Source organism: Phocoena sinus, chromosome 19 (genome assembly GCF_008692025.1).
Source record: "Phocoena sinus isolate mPhoSin1 chromosome 19, mPhoSin1.pri, whole genome shotgun sequence".
NCBI classification, from domain to species: domain Eukaryota; kingdom Metazoa; phylum Chordata; class Mammalia; order Artiodactyla; family Phocoenidae; genus Phocoena; species Phocoena sinus.
The window spans coordinates 6,900,431-6,910,987 of NC_045781.1; the positions used below are offsets into that span (position 1 = coordinate 6,900,431).

General features: G+C 52.0%; 1 protein-coding gene across 9 annotated transcripts; it reads right to left on the reverse strand.

The window, feature by feature from the left end:
• Nucleotides 1-86: 86 nt before the first annotated feature.
• Nucleotides 87-9,849, reverse strand: FLT3LG (fms related receptor tyrosine kinase 3 ligand). 9 transcript variants are annotated; one of them, XM_032612498.1, is made up of 8 exons: nucleotides 9,778-9,849; nucleotides 9,361-9,427; nucleotides 8,700-8,816; nucleotides 8,311-8,364; nucleotides 7,966-8,109; nucleotides 7,365-7,449; nucleotides 3,144-3,331; nucleotides 87-316 (listed from the first exon to the last, which is right to left on the reverse strand). In XM_032612498.1, the coding sequence occupies exons 2-8, from the start codon at nucleotides 9,391-9,393 to the stop codon at nucleotides 104-106; spliced, it is 834 nt and encodes a 277-aa protein (XP_032468389.1). In that variant the 5' UTR covers nucleotides 9,394-9,427; nucleotides 9,778-9,849; the 3' UTR covers nucleotides 87-103. The 9 variants fall into 9 exon arrangements, with proteins under 9 accessions (XP_032468389.1, XP_032468386.1, XP_032468387.1 ...); XM_032612495.1 differs by having other exon boundaries at nucleotides 7,365-7,503; nucleotides 9,778-9,848; XM_032612496.1 differs by lacking the exon at nucleotides 9,778-9,849 and having other exon boundaries at nucleotides 7,359-7,449; nucleotides 9,361-9,504.
• Between the last annotated feature and the right edge of the window lie 708 nt (nucleotides 9,850-10,557).

Sequence of the window (10,557 nt, forward strand, 5' to 3'; positions counted from 1 at the left end):
ACTGCATTAACTGAAAAACCAAGACCCAAACCCAAACTGCCCCATCCACTCACCCTGTCCCATCCACAGACAGGCTTGGCCGGAGCTGGTAGAAAAGGATGATTTATATACAATTTCCTGGGGACAAGGGCTTTGTACAGAGTGGGGAGGGTGAGCCCGGGGCTGCTGCTGGGTGCTGGCGTTGCCTCCATCCTGGGGAGACAGTGACAGGAGCAATGTGGCCAAGGAAAGGACCAGTTTCTAGCTGACTTCCTCCAAGTTCCGACTCTGTGTCCTCGGGCAGGTGACTCCTCTCTCTGGGCCTCAGTGTCCTCCTCTGTAAAATGGGATGATAGATGACTCGCTGGGGTGTTTGAGGCTCCGTGGACAGAGGAGAGGAAAGCAACAAGCTCAGGGCTTGGCACAGTCTCAATGCCAAAAACAACTCCATTCACCCTGAATACTCACTATGTGTTTGGGCATCGCTGGCCAAGAGAACTAACTCTCTGCAACCATGAGAGATCTGCGCTCTCCAGGACAGCTGTGATAGCAGCCACATGTGAATATCGTGCACTCTAAATGTGGCCAGCAAAACTGAGACACTGAGTTTTTCATTTTACCTAATTTAAACTTAAACTAATAGTGTGGTTATTGGGAGAGTGGGAAAACAGGGTGTGAACAGGGACAAGGGTAGGAGGAAAACTTCTCAATTGAAAATTATATCTCGGGGACTTCCCTGGTGGTCCAGTGATTAAGACTTCACCTTCCAATGCAGTGCATGCGGGCTCGATCCCTGGTCCCTGGTCCCTGGTCGGGGAGCTAAGAGCCTACATGCCTCGTGGCCAAAAAACCAAAACATAAAACAGAAGTAATATTGTAACAAATTCAATGAAGACTTAAAAAAAAAAAAGATAGAAAATGTGTTTAAAAAAAAAAAAGTTTGGGGCTTCCCTGGTGGCGCAGTGGTTGAGAGTCCGCCTGCCAATGCAGGGGACACGGGTTCGTGCCCCGGTCCGGGAAGATCCCACATGCCGCGGAGCGGCTGGGCCCGTGAGCCATGGCCACTGAGCCTGCGCGTCCGGAGCCTGTGCTCCGCAACGGGAGAGGCCACAGCAGTTAGAGGCCCGCGTACCGCAAAAAAAAAAAAAGTTGTATCTCAGACTTCCCTGGCGGTCCAGTGGTTAAAACTCTGAGCTTCCACTGCAGGGGGCACAGGTTCAATCCCTGGTCAGGGAGGCTCCTGCATGCAGCGAGGCGTGGCCAAAAAAAAAAAAAAGAAAAAAAATTGTATCTCAAAAAGAATTGTAATGAAAAGTACTGCCCGGGACTTCCCTGGTGGCACAGTGGTTAGGAGTCCGCCTGCCAATGCAGGGGACAAGGGTTCGAGCCCTGGTCTGGGAAGATCCCATATGCTGCAGAGCTATAAAGCTCATGCACTACAAGTACTGAGCCTGCACTCTAGAGCCTGTGTTCTGCAACGAGAAGACCTCGCACCACAGCACCACAACAAAGAGTAGCCCCTGCTCACCACAACTAGAGAAAGCCCGTGCATAGCAACGAAGACCCAATGCAGCCAAAAAAAAAAAAGTACTCCCCAAAACAAATGCTGACATGAAAGATCATTTAATTTAGAAATTGTTCCGTGATCTAGTTATTGGAAAACTTCTGTAGGTTTCAAAGAAATTGAGTATACGAATCTACTTATGCAACTGTAAATTTCATGGAATCTAAATACTGATCAAATATTTCTGATAATTTCGCATATGCATTGAGATGTGCTGTGAGTGGTACATACACACTACATTCTGAAGACCTGGTATGAAAAAAAGAATGTAAAAATATCTCATTGATAATTTTTTAAAGTATTGATTACATGTTGAGATGACAACATTTTGGATACGCAGGGTGAAATAAAATATATTCTTTTTTTTTGACCACGCCACTGGGCTTACGGGATATTAGTTCCCCAACCAAGAATCAAACCCGTGCCCCCTGCAGTGGAAGCATAGAGTCCTGACCACTGGACAACCAGGGGATTCCCTAAAATATATTCTTTATACTGACCTGCTTATTTTTACTTTAAAAAAAGATTCAGCTACTAGAAAATTTAAAATCACATGTGTGGTGTGGCTTATATTCTATTTCCTTGGACAGCATTGCTCAAAGGGTTTTTTGTGGTCACTTCCCTTAACCTCTCAACAACTCTATGGTAGAAGGATTATTATTAGAGTCTTTTGTACAGATAAGGAAACAGGCAAAAGAGTGAAAGGCACAGAAGCCGGAATCCAAAGGCCCAGAGTCAAATCTTGGCTCTGTCACTCACGAGCTGTGTGACTTTTGGCAAATGACTTACCTCTCTGGGCCTTGGTTTCCGCCTCTGTGAAATGGGGATAATAATGGCACCAGCTTCTCAATTAAGTGACTTAATTTGCAGAAAGCTCCAGTGCAAGACCTGAGACACTGAGACACTCTACGTGTGAGCCGTTGATGCCAGATGTTTCTTGTTAGATCCCTCTGACCTTTTTCACACCAGGAGGGCTTTGCAGAGGCGGTCCCCTCTGCCTGCTCCAGGAGGCCGCTCTCTCCTGGCTTGTAGACTCCTGTATACCTCCCTGGAGGTCGGAGTGGGCGGTGTCCTCATGCTTGCAGGTCCCCACTGAGCTCACTGTCTTTCCCGAATCTCCCTCCTCCCCCCCAGGTTCCCCACTGGGCCAGACCCAGCGTCCTCTGCTTGCGCCACCTCCCCTTCCTCCTTCCTCGCATCCCCCACCAAGCCTGTCAGTCTCTAGCCCCATCCCTCACGATGATCCCTGACCCCCGACTCTGCCCGTCCCCTCCTCTCCGTCCCCATGGTCCGGCCCTGGCTCAGGCCTTGTCCTCTCTCCCTGAACCCTCGCCCAGCAGCCTCCTCTTTGGCCTCCAGTCTGCTGTCTGTTCCAGTCTGTCCCCCTCCATGGCCCCAGAAGGGTCTTCTTGCATGCGGACTGACCCACCCCTTCCCTACTCAAGTTCCCCACCCGGCCCCCACCACACATGCCACCCACGCCAACACCAAGTCCAGGGTCCTCAGGTTGATGAGGAGTCAGTGCTCCAGGCAGGGCACCTATGGCCCCCAAAGGATCAGCTGACTCCGGCCACGCCCTCTGCCCACCCCACTGGCTCACCCGCTCCCCAGGGTAAGGCATCCTCTGTCTCTTCCTTCGCCAGTGCAGGCACCAGGCAGCGGCCAGCAGCAGGAGGGCCACGGGCAGCAGCAGCAGCAGCAAGAGAAGCAGAAGAGGGGCCTGCGGGGCCGGCAGGGATGTGGCCCCCAAGGCCCCAGGACTCCTTGGGGGCAGCAGGGTGGAGGAGTCTGCCAGGAGAGAGGAGGCTGGGTGACTGAGAAGAAGGGGCAGGCCAGGGAAGGAAAAAAAGGCCTGCCTGGTCCTGCTGTGTGACCTCAGGTGGGCTGCTCACTTCTCTGGGCCTCAGTCGCCTCATCCATAAAATGGGGATAATTATTGTATCACCTTCATAAGGTTGTCACAAAGATTAAATGCATGAATATACCGAAAGTGCTTAGAACAGTGTCTAGCATGTAGTAAGGTTGAATTTTATTTATTTTTTAAAGCCATTAATAACTTTTTATTTCAAATATATCATTGTACTTTTTTTTTCTTTTTGCCCACACGGCATGTGGGATTTTAGTTCCCCGACCAGGGATCAAACCCAGGCCCCTGCCAGTGGAAGTGTGGAAGTCCTAACCAGTGGGCCTCCAGGGAATTCCCTACATTTTATTTCATAAAGGGACAAATGTGTGTCTAGTGCTTATGTATCGATTTGCTTATTTGTCTTCTTCCCCCAATAGTCTATGAGCTACACGAGGGTCACAGGAGCCTTATTGCCAGAACCCACTACTTAGCGCTTACTAAATAATAGTTTAATTTACATAAAGTAAATATCTGAGCGGATGAATGGACAGATAATAGAACAATGAAAGATACAATGTGTGAAGCTATGACGTCTCACAAGGCCCCACTTGATCTGGCCCCCTTTGTTCCTTCTGTACCCCCCACCTTCTCCCCTTTGCTTACTTGGCCTCAGGCACTGGGGCCTCCTCATGATTCCTTAAACAGGTAGGCAGGTTTCTGCCTCGGGGCCTTTGCACTGGCTGTTCGCTTTTTCACAACTTTCAGTGACTTTCCAGCTAACCACCTCAGCCCATGATTCCATCACCCTGTTTTAATTTGCCTGCATGGGGCTCATTACACTCACTTTCCTGATTAATTATATGTTTACATGTTTATCGTCTGTCTCCTTGATTAGCAGGTCAGCCTCCCATGGACATGGACTTGATCTTGTTCTGTGCTGTGTCTCCAATGCCAGGCGCCAGGGAGATGGTTAATAAAAAGGTTGGTTGAATGAATGATTAGTGATACATGTAAATACAAATGACAACGTTAAATATAAATGACTAGGACTTCTCTGGTGGCACAGTGGTTAAGAATCCGCCTGCCAATGCAGGGGACATGGCTTCGATCCCTGGTCCGGGAAGATCCCACATGCTGTGGAGCAACTAAGCCTGTGCAGCACAACTACTGACCCCGCTCACCACAGCTACTGAAGCCCATGCGCCTAGAGCCCATGCTCCGCAACAGGAGAAGCCACCGCAATAAGAAGCCCGCGCACTGCAACGAAGAGTAGCTCCCGCTCGCCGCAACTAGAGAAAGCCCGTGCGCAGAAATGAAGACCCAACGCAGCCAAAAATAAATAAATAAATAAATAAATAAATAAATAAATATAAATGACTAAATGATTGGAAATGCAGGAAGAAACTGAGAAGAATATACTTAGAGTGGGAGGTTTTCTTATGTCCCCCCACCCCCACCCCCTGCACAGCTTGCGGGATCTGACCAGGGATGGAACCTGTGCCCCCCTGCAGTGGAAGCATGGAGTCCTAACCATTGGACAGCCAGGCAAGTCCCTAGAGCGGGAGGTTTTTAACCATCCCTCTCAGAACTTGACACATCTTGTAGACAAATATAAGGAAGACAGAAAGTCTCTGAATAATACCAAGATAAGGTTGATAGAATATATACACACTGATTCAACCCTGATCGTACCAAAAAACAAAACAAACTATTATTTTCCTAAGACCTTGTTCAGTTACAAAACTGATTATATACTTGGCCGTAAAGGAAACCTTAATAAACTGAACAAGTTAAGTTTTCACAGGGCGTGGTCTCTCGTCATATTCCAATAAAGTTATTTCACTTTGAAACTTTTTTTTTTTTTCTGGCCGCACCGCGTGGCTTGCAGGATCTTAGCTCCCTGACCAGGGACTGAACCTGTGCCCTTGGCGGCAAAAGCTCAGAGTCCTAACCACTGGACCTCTAGGGAATTCCCCACTTTGAAACTTTAGGGCTGGCCCATCCAATATGGCGGCCACTTGCCTCACGTGGCGAATAAATATGTGACCTGCGGCCAATCTGAACTGAGATGTGCTGTCCGCGTAAAATATGCACCGATTCTTAAAGACTTAGTAGGGAAAAAAGGATGTGAAATGCCTCATGAAGTAATTTTTTAAAATATTGATTATGTGTTGAAATGATATTATTTTGGGTTAAAATATATTGGGTTAAATAAAAAATATTGAGTTAGTAAAATTTCTGGTTTAGGGACTTCCCCGGCGGTCCAGTGGTTAGGACTCTGAGCTCTCACTGCCGAGGGCCCTGGTTCGATCCCTGATCAGGGAACTAAAATCCCACAAGTTGTGGGGCGTGCACCCTCCCAAAATTTGTGATTTAAATATTATTTTAAAAATTATAAAATTATGAGAATTAAATTCAAGGAACTTCCCTGGTGGTCCAGTGGTTAAGGCTCCGCTAAATAAATAAATAAATTCAATAACATCACAGAATTCCCGGGCGGTCCAGTGGTTAGGACTATGCGCTTTCACTGCAGGTGGCACGGCTTGGATCCCTGGTTGGGGAACAAAGATCCCACAAGCCATGCAGCACAGCCAAAAAAAAAAAAATAATAATAATAATAATAAATTCAATAACATCATTATAGAGAACAGATTACTGGCTGACAGGGGTTAGGATGGGAGTTTTAGGACGAGATCTAGTTGCACAAACTCACATGTGGTTACACAAAGCTACATGTGTGAAAAAATTACATAGATACACATACATACACACACACACTCTCTCTTTTAGGGGTTGAATGTGTCCCTCAAAATTCATACCATGAAATCCTAACCCGCAGTACCTCGGAATGTACCCTTATTTGGAGATCAGGTCTGCAAAGAGGTGATCAAGTTAAAATGAGGTTGTTAATGGTGGGCCCTAATACAATATGACTGGTATCCTTATAAGAAGGGGAAATCTAGACACAGAGATATGCATAGGGGGAGAGTGCCATGTGAACATGAAAATGGCCATCTATAAGCCAAGGAGAGAGACCTGAAACAGATCCTTCCCTCACAGCCCTCAGAAGAAGCTGGTCCTGCTGACCCCTCAATTTCCCAACTGTAAGAAGATAAACTGCTGCTGCTTCAATCACCTGGTTGGTGGTACTTGTTACAGCAGCTGTAACAAACTAATACACATACACATGCATGCACTCATATACAACTGGCAAACTTTGAATAAACTCTGTGGATGGCACCCATGTCAATTTCCTGGTTCTGACATTGTGCTACAATTAATGTTACCAAGCAAAAGGTACCACTGGGGAGGCTGGGTGAAGGGTGCGCAGGACCTCCCTGTACAGTTTCTATGCCCCTTTCCTTTGAATCTGTAATTATCCCAACATAAAAAAGTTTTAAAAATAAATCCACCAATAATATGCTAAAAAATAACAAACATTAAGAATCCTGGGCTTCCCTGGTGGCTCAGTGGTTGAGAGTTTGCCTGCCAATGTAGGGGACGCGGGTTCGTGCCCTGGTCTGGGAAGATCCCACATGCCGCGGAGCGGCTGGGCCCGTGAGCCATGGCCGCTGAGCCTGCAAGTCCGGAGCCTGTGCTCCACAACGGGAGAGGCCACAGCAGTGAGAGGCCCGCGTACCGCAAAAAAAAAAAAGAATCCTGAAAAATAAGTGAATTAACGTTTTTTCTTTTTAACTTTTTTTAAACATGGCTACAAGAAAATTTACACTTAAATGTGTGACTCTCATTCTATTTCTATGGCATACAGCTACCTCAGAGAAACAGGCAGGATTGGTTAATCCCTTCTCAGAGATGGGTAAACTGGGGCCCAGAGGGGGATGACAGGCCCAAAGTCACACAGCCCATAGGAACACGGTGGGGTCTGGGGAGCCCTGAGTGGAAGGGGTGAGGGCCTAGTGAAGGTGGGAGAGGAGGGAGTGGGGCGGTGGGCTATGGGGCGCTGGGCACCTTTACCCGGCTGACACTGCAGCTCCAGGCACCTGGAGAAATTCCGCCGGGTGATCCAGGGCTTCAAGGCCACCAGCTGCTGGGAAGTGTCCTGCAGGAGGTGGGAGATGTTGGCCTGGACGAAGCGAAGACAGCTGGGGAGGGGCTGGGGGCAGGGGAGGGAGATGTCACCACGGCATCACCCCCAGCGTCACCTCAGGTCAAGGGCAAGCCCTGGGTCTCACAGAGAGTTTGGAGCCTTGCTCCCCCAGGTTGCTAGGGGGAAGCCTCCTTAGCAATGCGGTCAGACCTGGATCAGGAGGGAGTTTAGACCCCCTCCTTCTCCGGGTTGCTAGGGGTGAGAACCCCTTAGCAATATCCTTCAACAGGGCCTGAGAAACAAACTTAGAATTGGTGCATTGGGCTCAGACCCCTGGCCATCCTCCAGTACTTAAAGAATTGTCACTTCCCAGCACTGAGGGACCCCAGCAGGACTGGGCTTCCAGCTCCACCTCCCTCAGGCTGATCAGGTCAAAGGAAATCTCCAGTAAGTCCTAGCAGACCTTTGCTTCCGATCCCTAGGAAAGCATCGCGCTCCCCTCACTTGTTCCCCAAGTTCAGGGCTGACCTGGAAGGCACATGAGGTGACGAAGTGTATCTCGGTGTTGACAGCCTCCAGCAGTTTCCCCATCTGGGACCCAGCCACAGTCTTGAGCCGTCCCATCCAGCGCTGGGCCAGGACCAGACGCCAGAAAGCCCCACAGAGCTCGTCCTGGGGAGAGACCACCCAGGCTCTGGGTCCCGTGGGCGGAGGGGGCAGGGGGCTTAGACTGGTGGTGCTGGGGGCCGGGACTCCAGGGTCCCGGGGGAGGAGGGGGCCGGGTCAGCACACTAGCCTGGCTCCCTGAGGGGTGGTGAGTCTTGAATCTCTCCTTCCCACCTCCATCCCGGGCCCCTCCCATCTGGAACTCACGTCCTGCAGGTTGGAGGCAACAGTGACTGGGTAATCTTGAAGCAGGTAGTCAGACTGCGGGAGAAAACAAAGTCAGGCCTGGCTGCAGAAGGAGGAAAGAGACCTATGGGGACCTGGGGGCGGTGGGGGGGGGACAGCGGCCCACAGAGAAGGGGGCGGGAACCAGGGTGGGGAGATGGGGACCCAGAGAGAAGGGTACAGAGACCCGGAGGGGGCGGGGACCCGGAGAGAGGGGGACAGGGACCCAGAGAGAAGGGAGCAGGGACTTGGGGGAGGGGAGCCGGGGACCCAGAGTGGGGAGACAGGGAGCCACCCACCGAGACCTAGACAGGGGGAACTCAGACCCAGAGACAGAACCTGGGCCTCAGATTTGGAGCAGGGACGCTCACCAGCTTGCCGATGGTGCTGGTGAAGGTGGAGGAGATGGGGCTGTGGGGGAAGGAGCAGTCCGGGGCCCCGCGGAGGCGGGGGCTGAGCAGCAGCAGCAGCAGCAGCAGCAGCGAGGTCTGCGGGCGGCGCGGGGTGAGGCCTCCATTGGCCCCGCCCCGCCCCCTCCCTTGTCGAGGCTGCCCCCTCCGGCCCCCTTTTCTCTCTTCCCTCTTTCTCCTTTCCAGCTCTTCCACTTCTCAGCTCCTCCTCCTCTTGGCTCCCGTGTGCCCACCTCTGACCATCTTTCCTGTATCTCCTTCTGCCTCTGGTCGGGCGCTGACCAGTTTTCACCCTCTTCTGCCCCATCTGTTTCGCCCCCCATCTCCCCACCTCGACCCATCTCTCTCCACTTCTGCTCACTTCTGCCCAGGATTTTCTCATCTCTGTCCGTCCCTCTGCCCCTCCATGCTCATCTCTCCTGTTTCTCCCTAGATCTGGGTCCCAGCTTTACCATTTGTACCCACCTCCCCGTTTCTTCCCCCGACCCTTACCCATCTCTCCCCACCCCTGTCCATCTCCCCACACCCTGTCCACCCCAACTCTGTCCATCTCCCCTCTCAGCTCTGCCCATCCTGACACCGGCTCTTCCTTTCCCCCACCTTAACCCCCAGGGATACGCACAGTTGGGCTCCAGGCTGGCGCCAGCACTATCATTTCGGCCCGGGGCCCCTCATGCCTGTGGCCGGATCTTGGAAGGGACAGAAGAGCGAGTCTCGGACCCCCGCACCCCAGCCCCTTCCTTGCCCGCCCCTCCCGCCCCTTCACCTCCCCGCCCCTCCCCTCCCCGCCCCTCCGCCCCTCCCTCGGTCCTTTGATGTGGCTAAGTTTCCGCCTCCTACTCTATAGAGCTTCCTGCGTGAAGCACGGTTATGGTGAAAATTCCTCATCTCTCCTTCTAAGAACCCCGACGTCCGGTGCCCGCAGCCCTCCCCGGGCCAGGGACCCAGGAATCCGACCCCCACCCCTCTCCGCTCAGCCCCAAGAGGGGGATCCCGGCCCCGCCCTTCGGGGACCAGGATCCCCTTTCTCCTCACGCACCAGGCTTGCCCCAGCTGGGTGTGGAAGGGGCCACGCCGGGTGACAGCCAGAGATCGAAAGTGAAAGGAAATATTGGGGGTAGATAGTGAGCTGGGACGGGGGGGGGGGGGAGTCGGGCTGGTGCAAGGGGCGCCACCTGGTGGTGACAGTGGCAGCTGACGCCGCAAAGGGCGCCTCAGTGGGACTCCCGCTCAAGCGGGCTGAGGTTGGGTTGTTCCCTGGCGGGGGGACACAGTGAATGGGGAGCTGCGGTTCCAACATGGATCTGCCTCTAGCTAGAGCTAATCACACAGGGCCAGGAGGCGGTCACCCTGAGCCCTTCATCTTTGCCTTGAAACCTCAGCCCCAGCCCCCAACCCCGGTCACCTTCCACATCGAGGTAAGTGACAGCTCCATCCTTCCAGGTGTTCAGGCCCAAAGGCATGGAGGGGACTTGTGACTCTGTTTGCCTGTCACTATCCGCTGACAGTCCAGTCCGTCAGCAAAGTTGTTGGCTGACCATCAAAATGTATCCAGAATCTGACCACCTCTCATCACTCCCACTGCCACCCCCATCACCTGCCTGAGTATCACTGTTCCCTACTCACTTTATCAGCTTCCCTGCCTCAGCCCTCACCTGCCACAGCCTGTTCTCCATATGCAGCCAGAAGGAGCCTGTGAAGACCTAAGTCCCCTCACATCCCTCCTCTGCTCCAATGCCACCGCCCAACCCCATACCTGCCACAAAAGTCCAAGTCCTCACTGTGGCCTAGACAGACCTGCAGGATCTGGCCCTGTCCC